The 24,665-nt window shown below is 37.2% G+C and overlaps 1 protein-coding gene across 3 annotated transcripts in view; it reads right to left on the bottom strand.

The window, feature by feature from the left end:
• OLA1 (Obg like ATPase 1) overlaps nt 1-24,665 on the bottom strand; it is a 101,742-nt gene that overhangs the window by 41,746 nt on the left and 35,331 nt on the right. For 2 of the 3 annotated variants that reach the window (XM_080346888.1, XM_080346890.1), the window contains one exon: nt 11,569-11,744. In XM_080346888.1, coding sequence (XP_080203014.1) covers nt 11,569-11,744 — 176 coding nt within the window. The remainder of the gene's footprint in view (nt 1-11,568; nt 11,745-24,665) is intronic. The other variant, XM_080346889.1, reaches the window with a different exon arrangement.

Raw genomic sequence — 24,665 nt, 5'->3', positions numbered from 1 at the left:
GTCCTCTTTAATGGCTCCAGCAGGTGAAATGGCCCAGCTGGTTACTACGATGAGTGGCCAGAACAGCTTATGTAGAGACATGCAACAAGATTACACGGAAAGAAGAAAACAGTGGTGCCATCTTATCTTTAACCCTATGTGCTTTTTATTTTTTAATTAATCAGTATAAATAAGGGAAGCAATTCTACCAATAGGTACTTTTCATTTAAGATCTTTATCCTCAGCTTTTGTTTAAATAGATACATAAAAATCACGCAATCTCCAAGATTCCTGTTCAGCAGTGAAGGAATTCTAATGACACACTATTTCAGGTTTTAAACTAATTCTGTAGGCACCTACCATGTGGCTTTCAGCACTACAGTTCCCCTCTAAAAGCAACATATAATTGCGTATAAATTGGAATTGATAAAAAATTGTCAGAAAAACATTTTAGCACAAGTTATCAAAACCCAACCTTTTAGGCTTAAGCAGCAATGAAGTGTTTTAATCACACTGTAAGGGTGGCTACATAACATGCAAGCTCCAGAAAATGTCAAGCATCAGCACAGCAAATAAAGCTTGCCCTTTCTAAAGCCTATCTAAGCACATAGTTGCTGAACAGAACTTCTCTTCCACATTCACCTGCTACCTACAGTGACACATTTCAACCCATTTTGGCACAGACCTCATTTTTCAGAGTTCTCTTTTAGGTACTTGATTTGATGCTGTTTGCAACTGTTGTTCTAAAGGAGTAACTCCATGGCTAACTCCCACAGGGTAGGCTGACCAACAGCTCAATATGCTGAGGAGAACCCACAGCTCTATACTTGCAGTTTTATTTTGGTTTTACAGAGAAGGTGGCAAAGTATTGGAAAACTTTCTTTAGATAAAGGATGGAAACTTGTAAGCAAAAACAGCGTTTATGTCTGAAACTGGTGAGACAGTAAGGCATTAAAAAAAATGGAAATAATTATTCAGTTATAGCCAAATTTACTCTGATGATCTGGGCAGTCACAACATACAAAATATAAGGCAGACAATCCAGAAACAAACAAAAAATAAAGGGACAGATGAACTCAGATTCCCCTGCATCAATGGTGGCATCCCATTTAAATAAGATTTAATATGATCCCTTAACAAGAAAACATTAAATACTAATGACATTATGAAGAAAGGCAACCACTTCCACACGGTTCTTTTTCACTCAGCTGCCCCGATATACTAAACAAATACACAAAAAGCACATTTTCAGGTAATATCTCACGTAGTACAATTTTTAGTTTTATTAATTGCTTCTGTTTAGGCCTGGTGAAAGAGTATGAACTGACCTTTTTATCTTCACTATCATTGTAACAGTCATTTAAGCACATTTAATCATTACTCTAGTTAACTCCAAGATGCTTAATAACAGAATACAGAGCAATGATCCACTTTGTTTCATTAGAACTGGCCTCCCCGGTTGCACACTTTGAGGTCAATCTGTCACCAGCAGAATGATCCACTTCTCCTTGGTTGATGAGAGGCACATTCTTGTTCTGTTTTTCAGCTAGAAATGTTGCAGCAAGCACCATTCAAAAAGCCACTAAAACCCTCTCCAAAATCCAATTTACTTACAGTTGTCAAGGCATATGAAACACAGCAAACTTCATGAATATAAAATACCACTGTTCTAAATATCAGTTAATTTCTGACTATATCCTTGGCAATATAATTAGCACATGTGAATACTTAGTATATTTAGCCATATGCAATTCAGTGATTTTAATTTATGTCCTGCTCTAATTTTCAAAGGTCGCAAGTAGTCAACCCACAAATGCTAAGCAGGACCTTAACAATAAGTCCCAGCAGTAAAAAATACTATAAAGAAATACATTTTAATTGCATGTAGAAGATTTATCGAGACATACTCATGAGACACTACTGTGTAGAAAAATGTGCATACATTAATAAACTCTCTGGATGGATGATAGTAATAACGTGTGCCAATGCCAAATTCTTCTTACAGCATGAGGGACTAAACTGAACCTTGGAAAACTCACTTGCCTACTTGGCATCAGAGAATTGTGAGGTTTTTGTTGTAAATTAGCAGGCCATGTAATTAACTTCCGCAAATTTAATAAAGAAGTAAGCAGTTGTGAGGATTATCACTTCACACTTCAAAGTGCCAGTGAATTCCCCGTGATCCTGCAGGCAGTGCAAAAGTCTCTGCTACTACAGAGAGTAACTGTGAGTACAGTAGGTGTTTTTCCCCTCACCAAAGGACATGTTTCTGAGAAGTATGGAGTGTTTCTCAGCACCTTATTCATTCCCTTCAAAACTTCCAAGACATAATAACTGACCAGCTCCCTTCAAATACTTCAAAAGCAGTTAAATACATTTATTAAAATGTTTCAGTTGTCAAAAATTCTATCATTTTCACTGCTCTGCTCCTCAGAAAAGCTATAAGGAGTACCTGAAACGTTACCTGCAGCTCTTAGTTCCTCTGATTTCATACAGGAGTCCAATGGCATAGTATATCAATAATGAAGGTAGTAGTGTATAATTAATATTTGCAGACTTCCCTAAGGAATCTGCCTCAGTGACGTAAGGTATTTAATTCAAAAAACACTGTATACACTAAACTGAGTCAACACCACCTAACCAGTAGGTCTCAGAATTCAACTGTAAACAGAAAAATCCAATGAGCGTGTTTCTGGTGGCACACCAAACAAATTATTTGCATTTCACTAGTTATTGTCTTTCAGCAGCAGCCTATACAAGACCACAGTAATGACACAGATTCTGAGAACAGTAAATTACTAAAAACACAAATCACGTGTAGTGACCAGAACTGCTGGACAGATTTAGTGAAAGCAAACAGTGGTTTTCAATACAATAAATTCAAGCTCATACACTTGCTGGGTGGGGGGACAGGGGAGGGTGGATACAGCATTTACCAGGCAGAGGACTAAGCCTTAGATAGAGTGACCGAGAAGACTTGAGGGTCACAAGCAAATGAACTGTACTGTAACTGAAAGACTAACACAATCTTTGAGTATTTAAATAGGCTAATGTCCAATGTGAATAATTCTACACTTATCTCCGTTGAAATACTGAAAACCTGGAGAAAAAGAAGCTTTGAAAAAGTGCATATACATGAAGACTCACAGTGTGCTTGAATCTTATGCTTTTATTCGTATTGCATTTCATATATACATATATAATTAACAAAAAACTCGCATAGTACAGCCTTTTTCCCACTAGCATACAGAAATGAAATGGCTGAAAGTTGAAGCTTGACAAATACAGACTAAAGCTGTGTCTTATTTCTAAAGAGTAAAAATAATTCATCACTGCCACAGTTTATGGAAGTTACAGTAATTTTTCTCTAGCTAGAAAACGTTTAAATAAAGGTTGATTTTTCCCCTATTTTAACCACAATTGTGAGAATTCATCTGGGACATGCAAGATATCAAACTAGATAATAATTAGTATTCTATCTGGCCTTCAAAATAGCTATGGTGGTTTTTCAGATACAGACAGAGAACTATGCTACTTGAGGTAAAGAATACTCATAACTAGTTAAACTGTGCTGCCCCAAAACCAGTTTACTGGGCGCACACCAATCTCCTTGTTAACACAAGGTGTTCAGTATGCACTGTGCCCACAGTCCTTCCCTTCGTGTCTTTCCTTGGAAATCTTTTTCAGTTGTATTTAGCATAGCACAGCTCTCTACTTTTCCTGGAGGTTTTTTTTTCTGGTTTTTTAAAAGAGTGAGGCTGAAATTACAAAGTAATAATTTATTGTAAAAACAATGTTTAGAAACAGTGGTATTTTTAAGGGACAATTAAAACGAATTTTGCAGTTAAAAAAAAAAAAAAAGGCTAGATCTTGTTTTTGAATTAAGTGCTTAAATAAGCAGAGAACAAGTCAGGTACCGCATCAACTGGAGTAACAATGAGCTCCTCTGTACTACAAAACAATGTCTAATCTCTTACAGTTCCCTTGCTCACTGACTTTAATAAAAATACAATGGGGGAAGTAATGGATTTAGGACAAGTGTATTATCCTTTCTTCTATTCAACACCTTCTAACAGACCCAGTACGAGCTCTATGTGATTTAAGATTTGCTCAGTGCTAGATGCCAATAAAATGTTTATGAACCACAACAAGTCCTTTTACCCAAAACATTCTACAAGCATTCAAGGCAATGTAATTCATATCAATAATCCCCAAATTCTCCTGTGTGGGTCATCCCTGTGGGTTCTAAGGCATTATACATAAAAGTATATAGTTACTTGTAGTTTCTCAAAGAAAAAAAACAACCCACAAAACCAAAACAAACAAACAAACAAAATGCAACAATAACAAAAAAAAAAAACCAAAAACAAACCACCAAACAGACAAGAATATGGAAAGCAGTTTATCTGTAAGCCATTATTTCTAGCAGTTCAGAAATTCAGAGCAGGGAAATTGCACTGAAAAGTATAAGGAAACATCTTCCATAGAGTTCCACTATTTTTTTTTACTGCACTAGTCTTCAACCACTTATTTCCAAATAAAGCCACATGTGAATGCATTGGCTCTAGGTGAGCATTAAGCCAACTGAAAAAGGTCTTTCTCAGAATACAATTATTCATATATGGAGTTATTTTGGCATATGTATACAATATTTTAAAATGACACCATGGCTTGGATCTAGACATGCCCAGACAGACATTATTTACAACAGTAGTTACTTTAAGCCACTGTTCAAATCTACACGGGAAAGATCAGCCTTGACAGAAAGTATTTAAGCACTGACTTCTCTTTGTTTACTGATAACACCAAAAGAAATCCAAACGTGTATTTACACATTATGTACTTTTAAGTCAGGCTTTACTACCGATTAATTCACAAACATCTGCCATGAATATTTTCCTGTTACATTCAAAATGTTCTCTAGAATGAACTTTAATTTTCTCTAAATACCACATTAAGCACAGTAAATGGTCCACTAAAGATTTTAAGCATAATTATATGCATTAAGAATATAAATATTTTCTCGATTCCCTATGATTTAACATTTAAGTTACTAATTGAAACAGCCATCAGCAGAAAGTATGTCAACATTGTATGCATACACTGCTCCTTTCTTTCCATCTCCAGTGGAACAAACTGGCCTCTCAAACTCTCCTTATAGAAGGAGATCAAGGAAACTGGCAAAAAAAAAATACAATTCATCGTTGTATTTATCTTCAACTTGGAATGAAAGAAAGGTGAAAATTCCCAACTGACATCATCAGTCAGAGGAAATAAGAGTTCATCCATCCGTGAGAACTCTGACAAGCGCTTGTAGCACGAGGTCAGTGAATTCCGTTTGGCGCCATCCCATTCATCAGAACATTACAGGAAGGAAAGATTTTCACCCTGTTTTCACCTAGTATATATTGGTAATGAGAAGAACTGAATGTACCAGCTCTCTGCTGTTTGTGAACTATCTTGCATACGGTATCAGTAATTTTAAATGAATAAAAAAAAAATCCTTCTAACTATGACACTATTATGAGGACAGGACTAAGATGTTAAAATGGAAGGGAGGAGGAAGGAAGGGATTAAAGCTACTAAAAACATCATTAGGAAGATTTTGCTTTACTCCTTGTAGTACATATATGCCAACAGATACTTACACTCTATGCCTGTAGTAATTGTATGAATTATTAGTTCATCGCTCATCACAGTAAAAAACCAAAGTTTGACGCCTTTCTTGTAAGTTAAATATGCACTAGATGGTTCTGGTACCATTACATTGAAAAGGAGTCTCTAACTTTTTTTCAGAACTGCAATTACTTTTGCTCTTACAAAATGTGCTTGATTTGAAAAACTAATCAGTTTTAAAAATTGACACAGACTTTAACAATGGAATTTAGATACCTTGCAGGACTTGTAAAAGGACCCCTTTCAACTGAAAACTGGAAGTTCAAATGGAGTAAACATCAATCCTGACCTACTGCAAAAGTCACCTTTCAATTGAAAGTTGGAAGCTCAAACACTGTGGACGCTGATACTGACCTAAAGATTTTGCCGTCTTAACTCTAACATCAATATATTCTTGTGGTCAAAGATATAAATCGCAAGGCCATTACCATTCAGAATTATTCTGTGGTGGAATTCAAGATTCAGTGCACTAAGGACTGAAGGAATCTACTGCAGAGGGTTAATCTCTAAGGTCTATAATTGAATCACATAAGAAGGGTAATGGAAGAGAATCTTCCAGTAATGTTCACTTAACTATATTATATTGTATAAACGTGAAGACTTCTGTCTCCAGGAATGAAAATCCCATAAATTAAAAAAAATATATATTTTTTTTAAAAACAAGTTTTAAAATGTGTGTATTCTGATATATTTGTACATATTTTAATTTTACTTTGAAATCTCCTGCTACCCAAAATGACAGAGGAATAATAAACTAATAAGAAACTAATAAGAACTGATAAGAAAGCATTACTTATCCATGTCTCGGCAGATAACAGCATCAGACAAATTTAAAGTATAAATGAAAATTACTCTGATTACTTTCTGAAATTATATCTGCACTGTTTTAATAAATGCAGATAACAGGAGTATGTTTGTTCTATAATATATCTTTAGAAGGTTATAGCCAAAATAATATTTAAAGGTACACTGAGTCTGAAAGAATAGTACCTTTAGTAAAAGCAGACGGTCAATTCTAAGGCAGCAGCAAGAACATTTGCAAAACAGACAAAAGTGTAAAGGAAGCTATTCCAAGCCTATGTCAACACTACATGTTACTGGTCTTGGACCATATTGTGTCATTGATTTTTAAGTAGAACTTGAAAATTATTTCATTGATGGCTCCTTAACAGCAGTTGACTATTTTATTTCTGGTGACAGGGGATTGAAAAATCAATTCTCTGAAAGACAGCACGAACAGTTAACACTGCACTCAACTGCCAAGTCAGGTCACTGCACAAAGGTGAACTTACCAACTATATGCAATGTGGGCTTACAGGACGGAAAAATTATAATTAACAAGTTAGAACACAGGTACAAAACGGTGGGCAAATACAAATCTTAGATTTAAGAACTAATGACTGATACAAACTGACCATTTTCTTTTTTTTCTTCTCCTAAACCTTTTGGAGCTTTCAGACTATGAAGTTAGACTTGTGGGGGCTTCTGATAAAGAAAATCCACTAAAGCCGACAATTCATATTTATGAAATAAGAACGACTTCTACTTTCAATTAGGTTCCATGAAACACACAGTGAAATCCCCTTTGATACCAATAATAAGAAGTTTACACAGGTCACACAGAGATTATAGCCTGTCTGTAATCAGTAACTTTTCTTTAGCTTTCATATTAACGTTATTTGTTATATTCAGCAAACTACCAAAGGAAAAATGTACTTGACCAAGATCAATATTATTTCTTTTCTTTCCTCATCTTCTTCTTTCCCTAACTTTATACAGCATCCTTCCTCAATAGATCTCAAAGTGCTCTCCAAAAAGTGCAAAGAAATGAAAAATGCAATTTAAGGGCTAGATGTTTTTGTTCAGGAGGGGAAAGCGAGTCATTGAGAGGTCTGAAAGCGATACAGGTAAGAAAGCTCGCAATATCTTCATCTGAATGATCCACAGATCTTTCACAACTCTCAACCAGTTAAAATTCTTAAGAAACTTTCAAGTGTCTTTACCTTAAATTACTCTCAAAAGGATGGGAAAAGGAAAACAATGAAAGACAAAGACTAAAATGTTAACATTGTGCCTTAAAAACAAAACAACAAAACCAAAACAAGCTACAAATATCACGTTTTTTCCCTTGTAAACTCCTAGTTTTCCTGAAAGAGAAAATGACAGAGAACACTCAGGAAAAAGTGCCACTTCTTGCGCACCTCTGCTATGGCAAGAAAACAGTATTAGCAATGGCTATGCATTATACTGGTAAATAACTTTTAAAAGCATATCCTGAGAAGGTCTGTACCAGACAATCCCTTCCCATCCCCCTTTTTGAGGACAACCTGTTTGGAAAAAAAAGTATAAATTCCAGTCTGTACTGTCTCTTAATGAATTTACTACAAATTGTGCTGGATGGGGAACTCCGTGCCCAACAAGCTCACTGCAAAATGCTGCAGATTTGGGAAGTGCAGAATCAAGCAGCCAAAATACACTCCCAACATTTGGCTACTGTGTTAGGGAGGCATAATCTTTAGCTGTGTTTGTTTGTGGTTGTTTGGGTTTTTTTTACAAATCCCATATGGTTTTCCTCCTAGACCCATAAGTCTTTTGCCAGATAGCTAATCACACAGTATGCTATATAAATGCAACCATAGACCTTCTCTCCAACACAAAATGTTAAATGTTAAAGCAAACTGTACAGGAGCGCCTCACAACCCAGTGGCTGGACATCTAAATACATCCATGGTGGCTGGAAAAACCACTGCTATTGCTGTTACAATCATACAACCACACAAATCTATTTGTAGAAGCTGTGTAACTAAGCCTAAGGGTAGATTTACCAGGAAAAGAAAAGTAACCAGGCAGAGCTTTCATAGGCCTTTTCCATTAAAAAAGTCTGTTTTGCTAAGGTCTACTGTCTACCTTACAATTGAAGCATACAAGTCACAAAAGAAAACAAGAAGGTCCAAGATCAGCAAGAATCACAGATGTGATGCCCCACAGCATCTCCCTGAAGAGATTTCCTAGCGACTGTAGTTCCTACATGCAGCCTTTGTCTCAAGGGGAGCATTAATTTGTGCCCCTCCACTCTGTTCAGCCACCCTTTTCCATGAAACAAAGAAATTTAATACATTTGAAACCCCTATTGTTGTTGACAAACTCAGCTGAGACTGGTCAACCGTAACAGCTGTTACTGAGAACAGAACCAGTGGAGCAACGCAGCTTCAAGAACCTGGTGTTTTCTGTGCATGTGTTCATAAAGAAAGGGTGAAAAAACCCAAGGAATGATGAGAAGCCTAAGTTGCAACAACAAGATGACAAAGTAATTTTGACAGGTGAACTACAAATGAAGTAATAATTAAAAGACTGAAGGAAGAGGCAAAGAAAAGGATGAGAAACTGAAGTTGGGTAAAGACAGATCAATACTGCAGATTTTAAAGTTTTCTTTAATGAATTTAAGTTGCATTTCTATATTTGAGGTTTTTATTTACTGTCTCCCTCGATTTGAGAATAATCTGACATTTTCTGTTTTCAAACACATACCAACTTCCTGTAGTTAAGAAATGAGTAATAGCAGCTCTGTCATACAACAGTAACTGTACCTACCACCCATTACACCTAAATGATGACTATCAGAATTTTATTCAAAACACACTTCAGTTATGTCTCTTTGCAATCACAAAAAAGTGCTGATTTCTTCCTTAGCACAGAAAGAACATACAGTATGATATGAAACGTCAAAGAAATCCAGAGAGGTACACTCAAATACTGGTCAAGAGCGTCTCCATCAGGAGGAGCCAAGCAAAGCTGCTTCCAAAGACGGCCCCACAAAAAGTGAGAAGAGCTCGAGATTGGTGCAGAACAGCATCACAGTACTCTGCATTTTCATCATCTCATACCAACGCAAAGTTTAGCCTTAGGCCGAACTCTGAATTTTCTACAGACAGGATTTTTGCTTGTCCACTTCTTTAAGATTAATTAAAAGGTGAAAGACTGTATGGACACTATTTGAAGCTGCAGGCACCGGCTGCACCGTTCCTCCAAGCATGTGCAACCTTCTGTAAAAGATAAAAATCACTGCCCACATGTACTTGAGGCTGGGTTGATACATGTCAGGTAAGACCTTAAATGAAGCATACCTGCTTCTCTCTCTTTGGACTTACGTGAAAGCCTAAATCATCAACAGTAGCTGTTTTTTCTGGCTTAGACCAATCAAGGAATAAAAGACTTTTAAATCCATATGAAGACTAGTTCTTCACCAACAGAAGCTACCAAAGAAGTGCTTTTTAACACTGCATCAGAAAGATTAACATTTTGGAGAGAGATGCTCAGTTTCAGCTCCTATTTACTTCCAAACACTAGGTAGGGCCAACAAATTTCATTGCACTTCAATGCTGATAAACTAAAACACCAGCACTGATGCGACAATGTTTTTCTTATTACTTGCTATCTAAAAAGCGATGGAAGAAAACAGTATTTTTTACTACTTAACTGTTAAGCATAAATAGTCTGTTTCCACACCAATACACTGCTGTAATAATTAGAGAATATGCTTTATATATCACCTGAAATATTTACAGAAGATTAATGAAATAAAGAAAAAATAATAACTAGACTACTGGCAAAGTATAGCAGACTCAAAAGTCAACTGGTAGTGTGGCAGTTGCACTTCTGCCTTCCCCCTGAGAACTGATGTGGCAGTCGCACACACATCCCCCTCTCCTTCAATGGGGCAGTTAATGGCTTCTTTTGTGAGACCCCCGAGTCAGTTAGCCAGGGTCGTTAGGACAGGAAGGGGGGTGCAGAGAACCCAAGAAGCCCCTGGAATGCCCACAGCCAGGTCTGATCAGACTATAAAACGGGGTGCCCACTGAGGTTCCCCTTTGTGTGGTCTTCTTGGAGCCGCAGGTCTGCTGACACCAAAGAGCCCTCCCCTTAGACGAGAACAACATCTAAGGTAACTTCCTGGGACTGGGAACACCTCACCTCCTCATTTGGGTGAGTGATAACTTTACTAGATATATTCTTGAATAATTCCTTGCCAGAGAGGCAAGTGTATTCCTTGCTGAATAAGCAAGTGTAAGTTCTTGCTGCTCAAGTGAGTGTACGAGTGTAGTAACCTGAAGTCAGAGAGCTCTGACTTGGTTTTTTGTGAGCACGTGCATGCACATTGTGGATCATCATTCTCATTTGCTGCAGCCCAATAATTTCCTCAATTGATATCCGAACCTGTATCTTATGTTATCAGAGTGCTAATTAATTGTATAAGCCCTGTTTTTAGTCTGTTGTTTTGCCGGACTCTTCTGGCCAAAATAAAGTCTGTTTTGCTTCCCTAAAACTGACTTTGGGGTCCCTCTGTGACAGGCAGTAAAATAATCATTTACAAAAATATACTTTAAAGTTGATAATTATTATATGTTTCTAATTTACAAAGAAACATCACTGCTACCCTGTGACAACTGAGCTCATTTAAGCAGTCTTTATTTAACATGCATTAAAAGATACAAAGTGCAACCACACCAAGAAAATATATTCACTTGGTGGCTACAGGAATACTGGTATCAACCTCAGACTAGAATTTAGCAGCAAGAATAACTGAGAAGCGACTGCCGGACTTTGAATTACAGCTACACACTGATGGAAGTCTGATGAAGCGTTGGCAATACGCACACAAATCTGTGTCAGCAAGAAAATAAAATTTAAATTTAAAAAATTACAATTAGCTTTATCAGTGAAATCTTACACTGTCAACACAGCAAATAATCCATTCTAATATTTTTTTCAACTCAGAATAATAATTACTTTAAAATACACAAAAATAGCAGTAGTGTTTCAGATTATACATGTGGCAGATCAATAACAAAAATTTCAATCCAATACAGAGAGTACTTAACAACTTACTTTTATAGCTCATACACTTATACTTACATATTCAGGTTTTAATTTCTTGTCTCCTCCTCTTACAGCTACTTTTTCAAGCTTCTCTATACTCTGCATGATCAGCTCCTCATCTTTAAGTCTAAGTTCCTCATGTATTATTTCAATGTCACGAACAGGATCTACACTTCCTTCAACATGAGTGATATCATCGTCTTCGAATGCTCCTAGAACAAAATAACACTTAAATTACATATTAAGCTATAAAGACAAGAAATATATATTTGCAACATACTATTAAGAGTCACAAGCATTTGAGACGAAAACGTCAGTAGGTCTGCCGTACTGCCTGTATACAAGTGTCACCCGCAGTATTTTATATCATACTTGTTTAGTCTGTTAATTTACATATCAACTCGGAATCCAAAGCTTTATACAGATTCACACAAAGCGCAGCACTTGGACATTTCAGAAGAGCACTTAACACATCTTCAAGAGTTTCTTCTAAATAGGAGCAGGCTATAGCACTTGTCTGAAAATAGGTACCACTGTATTTAACAGTATCTAACCTAGCAGTAGCAAACAGTAGCTAAATTGAGCATTGTAGAACATTTTAATACATGCAGTAACAACTAAAAGACTCATGGAAAGAAAACCTTACGAATCACCCTGGCAGCCCTCGCTGGCTGACCAATTTTATGCATTAAGAATAAACAAGTTCTAGACAAAGAATTCTGAAGTTCTGAACAACTCTTAGTGTTTCCAAGGGAAACGGGGCTTAGAAAAAAAGGCCTGAAATCATCTGGCAGACCTCGTCCCTGTTTCAATCTACTTTATCACTGTGGTTCTGACGGTGATTAGATAATGAACCACTCAGACACACAATTTACACAGCAGCTAATTTCATCGGCCTGATTTGAGGGTATGGTTTTTAGGGGGCCATCAAAGAAGCAGATGAAGGTGCATTTGTCATATATGAGTGACAACCATTCACACTATCCGAACAAAATGGTGCTGGCCCTTATTAGAAACACATGCTATTATCACATATTTAAAGTGCAGTTGAAGCCATAATTTCAAATTGCCAACTGGAAACATAAGGGTAAAACAACCAGATATTACTGAAGCATGTGTGCTGACTTCATGCCCTTCTGAAGACAATCTGGCAACATAATTCAACTAGGATTTAAATTATCAGATAACCAGCATCACAAAAAAAAAAAAAAAAACCCACAACACACAACCACCACCCCCCCATAATACTTATTTTAAAAATAAAAATATTAACAAGTTATTAACAAGTTTATTACTTTTTCCTAGATCAATTTTCAGAGTATTTGCATGCCTATCATTTAACATTAAGGATATGCCTAAGAAATGAACCACAAAAATAATTTTATTTTCATATTACCGAATTAAAATAAACTGGTTTTTGTTTTGTGTTTTTGTTTTGTTTTAACACAGGAAAAACAAAAAACAAAAAACAAAACAAGGCGCATGTCTTGTACTAAATATAAGACAGGAAACAGGGTAAACTACAAACAATTGCTTAACTGATAGAAAGCTGGGGTTCTTGTCATGCACATCTTAAACTTCATCTTGTCTTTTAACTTACTGAAAGCAGTGGTTTTAGCAGTAAGGATTTTACATCAAAACACAGGGTACGTAGATTTAAAGTGTTGTTGACAGTCAAATGTCAAAATCATTTTCACATAAACTTATGAAAAGTCTTCAGTACAGTGGTTACCAGAAGCTCCCTCCTCTCCCATCAACTGTCTTTCTCCAAAGATCAGTGAGATCTCTTGGCACAAGGAAAATCACCTCAGCGACAGATCAAGCTCTGGTCATGCCGGGAGAACCGGCTGCTCTGCCAGATGGAATCTCACTCCACTAACGCACAGCAACGTCAGTGGATGAAGGAAGAGATAGTGGCTTTTGCCTCCCATCAACTTGTATCTGCTCACCCAACTCAATGGGACATGGACTGTCTGAATGAACAAATAATAGAAAACATAATTCAACAGCTCTGTTCTGATTTACAAGGAAAATACTGAAAGGGAATGGAAAAAAGTAGGAAGTAAGATGTCACCATACCAGTCAAAGAAAAGTCTACCTGCCCAGCCTTCTCAACAGATGAGCAATATTTATGCAGCTAAACATATAAGAAGTTTATCTTTCTTCCTTGTATTAAGAAAAAAGTGTCCATTACCATCTAAATAAACCAATCTCAAGCTATTTACACCTTCCTTCTGCTTTTGGTGTCCACAGATTTAAAAAACAACAAAACCTCCCACACTGTTAAGCCAGGAGAAAAGCTCCATGACTACAAAGTTCTTGAAGTTACAACATAGAAAGTGGAATGCACAGCTTGTTTTTGTATTAAGGAAGAATTTATTTTTTTTCCTCAAAAACCAAGTGGAAGGTGAATTAGTCAGTAGTAACAAAACACAGCTTATATACCAGGTATAGTTTTCCATTTTTTTGAACAGCAAAGTACTTTAGCAATTTTCTTCATTTTCTTCACATCTTCCCATTCCTTTTCCCCCCAGAAAAATTAAAAAAAAAAAAAAAAAAGAGTTCTTTGTTCAACCAAAACTAATTAATTCAGTGCAATTCCACCCCTATAAAAACTGAATCTATACATTTAACCTTTGCTCCCTTCTCAGTCTACAAAATGCTTTCATCCAGGGACACTTCAATGTTCTGACAGAGTTTTCCTCCATCCTGGTCACCCTGTCGGGTGGCCTCATGCCCATGTCAGGCAACATTGATGACAAGAGACCCATGTCTGGCAACAGGCAGCTGCTTCATCCCATAAGCAGCCCCTCTACTGAGCTGATGATTTCCCACTCAAGGCAACAAATTAAGCCTTCTCTCTTCTTCACCAGGTTGCTTGATTATTCTCATTGAGGAAATGAACACTAGTGACATATTCCATTAAAATGCTGGATTTTGAGCTTAAATTTTCAATTCTATATTTAGAAGAAAAGTACATTTTCCTAACCTGGGAAGGCGAAAACCTATCAACAGGTGTGCTGACAAAGGTCACACAATCCCCTTCTAAATAGACAAGAAATCAATTACATTCATTGTGGCTCTTTTTTTTTCCCCAAAAGTTATCAGGAACGCTTAGGAGAGAAATTTGAATCTCTTCCCACTGTGACAGACACAGTCCATAAGGAAGTGGTAGATACAAGATTTTGTATACACAAAACGCCAAACTGGCATTAATGGCCAGATTTTGGGATAAACTGAAAGACCCTTCTTGATAAGCAACGGGAATTCAGTTTTATTTGTGAATCTCTTGGTCAGGGTTTGTCAATGCCAACTTCAGTCATCAACCCAAACCAGATCAGCCTCTGACTGACAGCCCAGCCAGAAGTGAGACACTGGGATACGGAAGGAAGAAGGACAGGAAAAGAGAGAGAGAAACTGCTATGATGGAAGAGCTTTAATTATAACTTGGTCTCAATATCTGCCTGGGATGTATTTGGGGCAATCTGTTCTGCCAGCCTCACACCTGCTTTGTAACAACAGTCCAGCACAAATCACAGCGGGCATTGTAGGGAATTCAGTTCTGGTCTGCAGAGCTTAACGTGGACATAGCAAGCAAGACATGATATTCTGGAATTTCATCAAGCAATAAACTGATCAAACTATGCCACTTTATTTAAATGCTTACTACTACCAGGAAAAAGAACATAATAATATTAATTTCTTCAAAACTAGCCATATTACTGCATTCTCAAGACAGTGTGACTTGTGGACAATTACCTTCTCCAATGAATATAATGAAATATCTGTTGTTCTTCCCATGTCTTCATCAACTGCATTTGCTTTTAAAACAGAGAGACTCAGCATTTCTCAAACATTATCCCAAACCACAGCACCTTCCTTTTGCCTACTTCCTGAAGTTTTACTGTCTGTCCTCCAAAACTCACCCCTCTACTACCAGAAACTGTAACATACTACTATAAGAGAAAAAATGAGTCAGTTTACCAAATGTGGAAGAAAAAAATATATATACATAAAATACATTTACTCAAGAAACTCCCCAAAGAAGCATCTGTTTGTCAACAACCAAGCTAAGCATACAGCAATACAGGAGGTCAGCTGAGGAACCCTAACCAGTCATTTCATTATTTAAAGAACTGATTACAGTTTCACCGGCGTCTTGCATATCCCACCAGAGGTGAAGTATATTTTTATAAGAAGTTAGTCAACCTTTCAAAAGGAAGTGGGATGGAGTCTACCTCTTTCTTTGATATTTTAAGTATCCTAGTTATAAGCCTTTTTTCAAACAATCTCCCAGGAAATGCCGATGGCTTTGGGCTCTAGCTGGAAAGACACAGCCCAGCCACTTCCTTTGGTGTACAAGAACAAAGGCTACAGAGTTAGAAACATCAGCCTTGCTGTAATGAAACAAATCTGCTGTGGTAAATTCCCATTATGTTTTAGTGCCATGAAGATATTGCTACTTAAATAAGGCAAGTATTTAGATAGGAAAACAGTAAAGGATAACACAGCAGCAGAATTCGTTTTACCCTTTAACAGCCCTGAAAGTAGTGACTTACTCTGAAGCTACTAGAAGTTAGAAGCTTGGAAACTGTCACTGCCACGTCCCTCTTCTGTTGCCTGAGGGCCCAAACCTAAAGGATTCTTCAGTTTGGGGGAAGGTTTTATCTTCAGCTGAGCACTTCATCTGGACTACTGCAGTCCAAGTGTGGTGAGCCTGGTCAGATCTTTTCTCTACAGCCACCAGCATCACAGGAGCTCTGCACTGGGTCCTACTCTCCATTGCTGCCACCTGGCAATGACACTTTTTTAAAAGATCTTCATATATAATAACAGGGCAAAAAAATATTTTTAAAGCAGCATCAAAGAAGTAATGCAGTGACAGCTGGTTCTCCACTTGGCTTTCAAGTGATACTAGACAAAAAAGATCCAGAAAACCAACAACTGGCTGGAGAAGATGCAAAACCTGACTCAGGTTTTTCCCTGAAGAAAGGCAGGAACTGTCTATTTGGCAGGTCTTGATGGCAGCCAGGACACACATACTACACCACCTCTTCTTCACATGCAAAAGTAATAGCAGATAAATATGTATACAAATGCCACATTTTAAACAGTATCATCTAATGGCATGCATGTTTCTTTCCATTTCTTTCAAGAATCAGCTTCAAAATTCTCTGACAAAATTTACCTCTCAGCCTCCAGAGATTTTTGCATTGCTTATGTTATACCTGTCAAGATCTGATGACTGTATGTTATGTATTCATCTGAACAGAACCACTACACTTAGTTACAGGCTATCATCAACCAATTCATTCTCTTGCTAAAATCAAGTCATCCAATTACTCCTTGACTAATCAAGGCTGTTTTGGCTTTTTCTTTTTTCAAAAGGTACTCAACAGCATAAACAGTTCACTTACAAGAAATGGAAAGGGGCTAATCAGCAGAATTATTGTTTTGCTGCCACAATTTGCAGTATTTAAATGTAGTTGCTGATTGGACTGAAAGTTTTATGATATAGCATATAAAACTAGTTTGACACAAAAATGAAGCTGCCTATAGCCCAAACTTCATTGTTTCTGGCTGCTCCAAGCTGCCACCAAGATGCTAAAAAACAAATCAAAATAATAATACTAGACTTATCTTATTCTGCTCCTAATTGCAATTATGGAAATTAATATCGTCAAGATTCATTTATATTTGATATACCAGTCGGTTCGTTTCTTTAATTATCCTTATCCTTAAAGTAAAACGGAACAAAATATTTGGCTAACATTAAGCTGCACATAACAGCATTTTGGCATCTTGTATTCTTTTCACAAAAGGTAAGCAACCATGCTGGTACACTTAGGCTATAATTAAGAGGGATATTTACAACTTTATCAGAATCTGAACTGCATCACAAGCTGAAACTTCCATCGGTATTTAGGGTAATGACCAGCCTTTTTTGTCAATAAGCCATAAGAGAATGTTTAATAACACCACCAAAATCCAGACCTAGAGAATAATTGATACTCGCAGTTCCTCTCCAGCATACATTCAATGACTATTATCAAAAAGAGCTGCTCATCACAGACTGATAGGGCACATCACAATACAAATACCTACCCTGTTATAAGCCCTGAAATTAATGAGCAATAATATCTAGCTGGCCACTTACTGGGGTGGGAATGGGGGAAGAGAACAAAAAGAAATAAAACACGCTAACCTGGATGGGGGGCTAGAAGCAGGGTATTTCTTTGAGCTATCAAAAGAAACAAGACTACAAGTGTCAAAAAACATTACATTATAAATAATATCTGTACTTAGACTGGCTTGACATGCTGTCATCAGTATTACAAAGATTTAAACGGTAAAAGATACCGCTATTTCTGACTGAGGTACGTTTAACATTACAGAGAATGTATTAAATCTTGATCATTGTACATTTTGCTATACATACTCATGATTAGAAGGGCAAAAGAATACTGTCAGAGTCAACATTTTACAGCTTCTTAAACATAGCACACATTAACAAAGAAACAACAAATAAAGTAGGTTTAGCGTGTTTTCCCTTGCAAGCTAATTTCAAGTGAAATTAATCACCTGTAACACAAACCTAATATTCTTTAAGCAGAGTAATTTTCGGTTGAAAAAAGTGCACCTGCCTACATCTTCAACATAAGCAAAATCAAGTACAAAAAACATTAAATAAAATGCTGTAGTAAACCTTGACTTCTGAAGAAAGAATTTTTTCAGACATCTTTTGTGGCTTTGTTTTGTGCTACAGCCCTTTAAGTTTTGTCTTGATAAAGCCCTAACTAGTTGTAATCACTCGCAGTCTAATTGTGGACATTTATCTGCTTTTCTTATGCATAGAACATAGCTATTAAAGCTGAATGGTGATGGTGTGAAGTATAGGTTAAATTGGGTGAAATTAAAGCAAATTACTCTGGGATGTGGAACTCTGAAAATAGAAACCGCCAATGATTTGCAACCCTCTTGATGATCAGCTTCACAGAACCCTAAATGACAAGAAAACTTACATATTTTAAAGTTAACTAGATTTTTTTTAAATAATATGTATAAATTTATTTAAAATGCGAGCAGTCACTGTGGCAATAATTATTTTATTTTACCTGCACTGTAGAAATATAAGAAAAGGTTTTAATTCCCATTAAAAACACTTGTTTTTATTCTCAAGTTTAGCTGATTCTTAGCAACAGAAAAAGAGTTCCAAATATTAGTTGCAGCATTAATTACTTTGAACACAACATTACAGTTTACATATACCATACGGCTACGCAGACACAGGATGGTAAAAGCAGCTGCTTTAAGCTCTCTTGACGGGTGCGGTATTAGGACTCAAATTCATTACTTACCTATATAAAAGACAAGCAGCTACACTTAACCTGCTGAGCCCTAACACCCCACCCGTCAAGAAAGTGCAAATCAAACACCCTCCCCAAAAGTCTGAACCAGCGGCTGAATGGCAATCCTTTCAATATCAAAGCTGTTGGGAGTATTTGACAAAAAAGGGCAAGTATTTCTGCACTGGCAAACACACAATGAGAGCATGTAGCAGCAATACAGGATTTTAAATGACTGTAGTATCAACTTCTTGAGCATACAAAGAATTTACATTTGCATAAAAGTACTTGTCAAGCGAGTACTGCACAAGGTCAGAGATGAGAATTCTAACCTCCGCGGGAAACACCGAGGCAAAGCAATTCACTTCAGGACACGTAAGTCAGCAGGAGCAACCGTGATTCTGTTCCTGGCCGAAGCAGTTTTTCAGAGAAAAGTTGTTACCAAGACAGTCACTCCAATGAGCTTATCTGTAAAATCCTGTTCCAGAGCCCTTACCATTCAGTCTGCCTGACAAATATTAGCGATTTATTTCAGATGTAAAATGTGTTTACTTGCCATTGCTCTTTCATCCTTGCACCACCGGGATGTAGTCAACACTCTGCAGGCAAAACCTCCTGCCTGCTGAGATTTGCTATCAAGTTGGTCACACTGGGTAAAGGACATTATTTGACAGCTGAAGGAATAAATCTTTGAGCCCTTCATGCCTCCGTTTGCAGAGGGCTCACTCTGACCAGCCTTGATCATAGGTTTGAAATACTATCACTGTACTGCCCACGAACTCCTTGGTTACTCTTCTTGCAACACATCTTACCCAGGATCACAGCACATGGTAATTCACATGGACTATCAGAAGACACTAAGAAGGGCAGCACTCGATGGAAAACTTTTTGAGATGGCTGACATACCACATACATTGTTTAAAATAAGAATTCCCAAGGAAAAAATAGCCTCTCTGTTCAGATTTTCCAAAATACAAGTGTGTTAATTGGAACAAGAAGGGGTATTTGGAACTTAGCCTGAAGCACTACAAAACATCCAGAAGCCAAAAAGGCTCAAGAATGCAAACACTTGCTTCAGAGACAAGTGCTGTCAACCTGAGCTCAGCCATGCTGCTCTGCTTTCCATTCTAAAGACCAAAAAATCTTCCTTTGGGAGCTTATGTCATGACAAGCGAAATAAGCAGGAACAAGGGAGAGTCTCCACAGTGTCACCCTCCGTGCTGAGCGCTCCCATGGCAGCACCACCTGCATGGAGCACAGCGCACTCTGGAAGGTCTGGCCACAACCATCAGTGGACAGCTTCTAACACCTCTGCGTGCCACATAGCCAGACTGTTCACAGATGACAATGTTCCTACTCGAAAGTAGACTGGAGCTCATGTACTTGCAACCTGATGGTGTCTACACTGTACAAAAGCATGGTTCCTAAGCAGAAACTGATACGCCCATATGCATAACTGTGTATTCACGTTATTTCCACCATCACCAACTCCATGGTGCATTTCACCCTTCTGTCTCAAGACCAGTCACCAAGGTCTTCTCTTCATGAATATGCAGTACCAAGCTCTATGGTGTTAATCTTAACCAGAACCTCTGAGAGTCACCAAACAAAGCATAATTGCTAATAACACCATGTTTACACAGGTCATGAATAGCGACTAGCTATCATCAGGAGAAACCCACAGGACAGTTCTATCCAGCCCCGAATGATCAGATATACAGGAAACACTTTAATTATTCACAGGCAATTTATCAGTGTCACAGCCTGACTACACCAAAGATGCAGAAACATCAAATACTCCTACTTGAGCCCTGAAGTTTTTATTGGGTCTGGCACAAGCCTGCATAGTGGTTACCACAACTGTACTACGGAATCGCTTTGGATCCTTAATGTTGCAACAAAGTCCAAGCCGTTAAATTTTGCAGAGCCCACCTGGGCTCCTGTGCAGAGCCAGCTCAACTCTCTGTCCCGCATTCTTCAACACCGTGGAGGGTTATTAGTGTTTGTAAAATAACGAACAGAGAACAAACACTTTGGTTCAGCACAGACTACAAAATTACAGACGCCCCTCCTGCCCAGAACCTGCAACAAAGGATGTAGAATAGTTTCAATGAGGAAACTTCTCTTTAAAAACATTTAAAGCAATGTCTTAAGCTATATAAATACCTAGACAAAACCCAGCAACGACAAGTTTTCAGCTTCAAGAGGTTAGTTATCTAAGCAGTTCCAAAATAATCTGAAACTTAAAATTATATCATAGTTACAATAAAACAAGAGCACTACAAAATGCCAAACTTCCTGCAGTGCCTTACAAAAATGCTATAAAAATGGATTATGGACTTTGGCAGAGTGGGGAAAAAAAAAATCAACCATAGTTTACAAGAAGAGAAAGTTTTTTAGAAGAAGGGTATTCATAGGAGTTGAAAACTCAGCTTCTTATGTATTAACAAAGAACCTTGTTCTCCATATCGACATGTTTCTCCTTTAAGAACGTATTCTGTTGCACAATGGAAGTGAGATGGAGTGAACATACTCGAGAAAAGACCAGCAAATGTATAAAATAAATGAGAGTTGATGAAGACTTAAGCAAAAATTGCTCCATCGGTGTCACTATGTATGTATATGGCTTACATAAGTTTGTAATGAAGTGTGGTGTTGCTAAGTGAATAAAACACCTTCAAAAACAAAAGAAAAAAGCCTCTCAAGTAAATTTACCTTATAAAAATGTGCCTCATCATACAACCTTCCCTAGGGACACACTGATCCACATTCATAACAAAATATATAACGCAAAAGTAGCAATGAAGTTCCTCCAGATATAGCCTTTGCAAATCAACTCAAATTTTACGAGAGTGTTGCCTACTTGGTTTCTATGCATAGAAATCCTGTTAATAATAATAAGAAGAAAAATTAAATCAGTGTATTCTTCATACATGACTTTTCATATGCAATGATCACTTTTTAACAAATTAAAGATGATGTCACAGTTCTTGGGACGTCACATAACAGTACAGGCTTGGAATCACAAGAAATATCAAATGATCTTTTTAGAACAGCACTTGAAATACTGAAAACAAAAGCTAATATATAATTTGCATCTTATTAGAGATGCTACACCTGATAAAGAGGGTTTGCAACATTTCCTGTTCAATGTTCAAATCTTAACGGAACAGTTAAACAGATAAACCTCAATATTTTACTTTCAATGCTAGTCCCTTCCTCTCCGTTATAAAACTCAAACAAGCATCCCAAGAGAAAAGTAAGTATATTTCTTGCTATAGATTGGCTGAACAGCTATAGGGGAGACAAAGAAATCACCAATCTGTACATTATTTCAGTGAAGGAATGCCTAACACTCAGCAATTTGCTTTTCTTTCCAGTAACGTTTTACTTCAATGACAACTACACTGTGAAACACCAGTTGTGTTCTGTAACTGTCTGGCACCATCTAGTAGCCAGTGGCATCTTCTTTACTAAAACCCATTAACAGAAACGGTGACAAAGGCGATACTGAACAGACATGCAAGAAATAATAACACAAACTTCTTTCTCTATAATTCATATGGTCAAACTAACATTTTACGTTGAATTAGGTATGGACGACAGCTGTAGTCAGTAGCTACTTGCATGCTAAGCAAATACCTGCCTTCCTTGAAAAGCACATTCAATACTTCTGCATACATTGATGTTTCCAAGTAATTTAAGAATCTGCTGGCAAATTTTAGCAATAGTTGACAAAATGCATTGCTTAATGCATGTATGCAAACAGCTTCCATTTATTCCCTTTCACTATTCTGAAAACACACAAGTAAGTTAGCAACTATGAAAATATATGCTTTGATTAACTTGAATTCTGGACATACAGGGTGTTTTTTTTTTTCAATCATTGCTATAGCACAGTGTTTGACAGGCCCTACAATTGAGAAGGGGAGTGGGGGGTGCAGCAATATGAGCATATCGAGGCTACTTCATTATGTTCCCGAGGTGTGACTGCTTAGAAATTGTCTTTTCCAACAGTTCTACTCCTTCAGCCTGCGAGCAAACACAAATACCCACCATTCTGGTCCTTGCAAAATAAATGTATAAATGTGACACTTTCGCAACATCTAACCACAGCTTTTTAAGCTGAAACAGTTCTTCTCCTTTTACTTTAGATGTCAAATCCATCGCAGAAAAGAATTTTGTTTTTAAAAGACTTCCTCAATGAAGCAGTTCATTTCTCTGCCATTTAGCTCACTGTATTTTTACAAGCACCAGGCTGAGCAAACTATGATTGAGAGAAGCCATCTTATGCACATTGCTGTTGTCCCACATCATTCAGAACAAACCTTTTTAGATCGTTAACTACCACAGGAGTGCTGATTACACAGGCACCAGCAATTTCCTAACCAATGACCACCTGAACAATGATGTGTTCAGCTTCTCAGACCCTGAAGCCTTTCAGAGGTGAATCATTTCACAGTTTGGAACTAGATCTCCATAGCAACTTCCCTTTGAGGGTTTTAGAATCACCATCCCGTAATTCTATGATCATCAAGCTCAACCATTCCCAATGGTTCTTTTCACAGCAGATGGAAAAGGAAGCCTTGAAATTTTACAGTCTATTTCAAGCAATTCATCTGGCAGCCTATTAGAATTCAAAATATTTCGACCTTCAATCACAAAGCATGTTATCTGAAGCTGTGGTGATCTCAAGTCAAGACAAGCAGACGTTTTAGTCTAATCATCCATGATGAGAAGAGACTGACAAAAACTCTTAATTCAACCACCATCAAAATGCTTATTTTAACTGCATGAAAGTCTTTCAACAGGCAATGAAAACACACCATGTACCATTTTATCACAACCTTCCATTCAAGGGAGATATGAATTCTGAATATTAGCATGGATCTTTGCACTCCCAGACTGCTTTTGAACAAATATCTGCTTCCTAAAAGTCAGTATACATCAAACTCTACCACATTATTTTCAACAGCTGTCAAGAAAAATGAGGGAAGCAAACTGCAATTAAACTTCTCACGTCTGAGCACAATAACGCTGTAAATGAGTTATTTATTGATGGACCGAGTTTGTTATGGGCATCTTCCAAGAAACCCAAATCAGTTACGTCTGAGAAAATAAATACCAATTAAATTATGAAAACATAGGATTGGTTAAAAACTCTAAGCAAAGCTCAGTTTCATGATAATTGTACTCAGAGGGGGGTTTGAAGTTTTTTTTCCCCCTCCGCTCCCAATTCCCAACTAAATTCCTTCTCTTTAAAGAAACACTTTCCTTCTCTAAAATGTTTCAGTCAACCATCGAAAAAATCTCTTCAGGGCAAAAAAGCTTCAAATCTGAAAACCTTCTCACCTAAAGCCCAGGTTGATTCATTCAAATGTTTATCAACCTCAAATACAAGTTAAATTGCAATGTTTTTAAAATCTCAGTTATATACTGTCTGCTATATCAGCAATACCGGTTAATCAAATTCCCACCAAAAAACCAAGATACTCCTCCCCACCTCACACAACTCTGTAAGGTTAACTCTAGAAATCTGTTTTTCATGTTACAACATTTTCATCAAAACACAGCAGTGAATAATCACTAACTACATAAACTGACGTTTATCTGGTGAGTAAAGAATCCAGAAACTCACAACTTTCCACACAAAAATGCCCCAAATAGTATTTAACAGGATCAGCAGTAACTTTAAGTGACTTGACAGTGAGACTTTGATAGTTAAAATAACTGCTGTAAAATGTATCAAACTTAAAAGAAGCAACAGAAGGACCCACCTGTACCAAA

Source organism: Nesoenas mayeri (assembly GCF_963082525.1).
Source record: "Nesoenas mayeri genome assembly, chromosome: 6".
NCBI classification, from domain to species: domain Eukaryota; kingdom Metazoa; phylum Chordata; class Aves; order Columbiformes; family Columbidae; genus Nesoenas; species Nesoenas mayeri.
The sequence above is the reverse complement of the archived record's forward strand: the minus strand, read 5'-3'. Positions and strand labels throughout refer to the sequence as shown.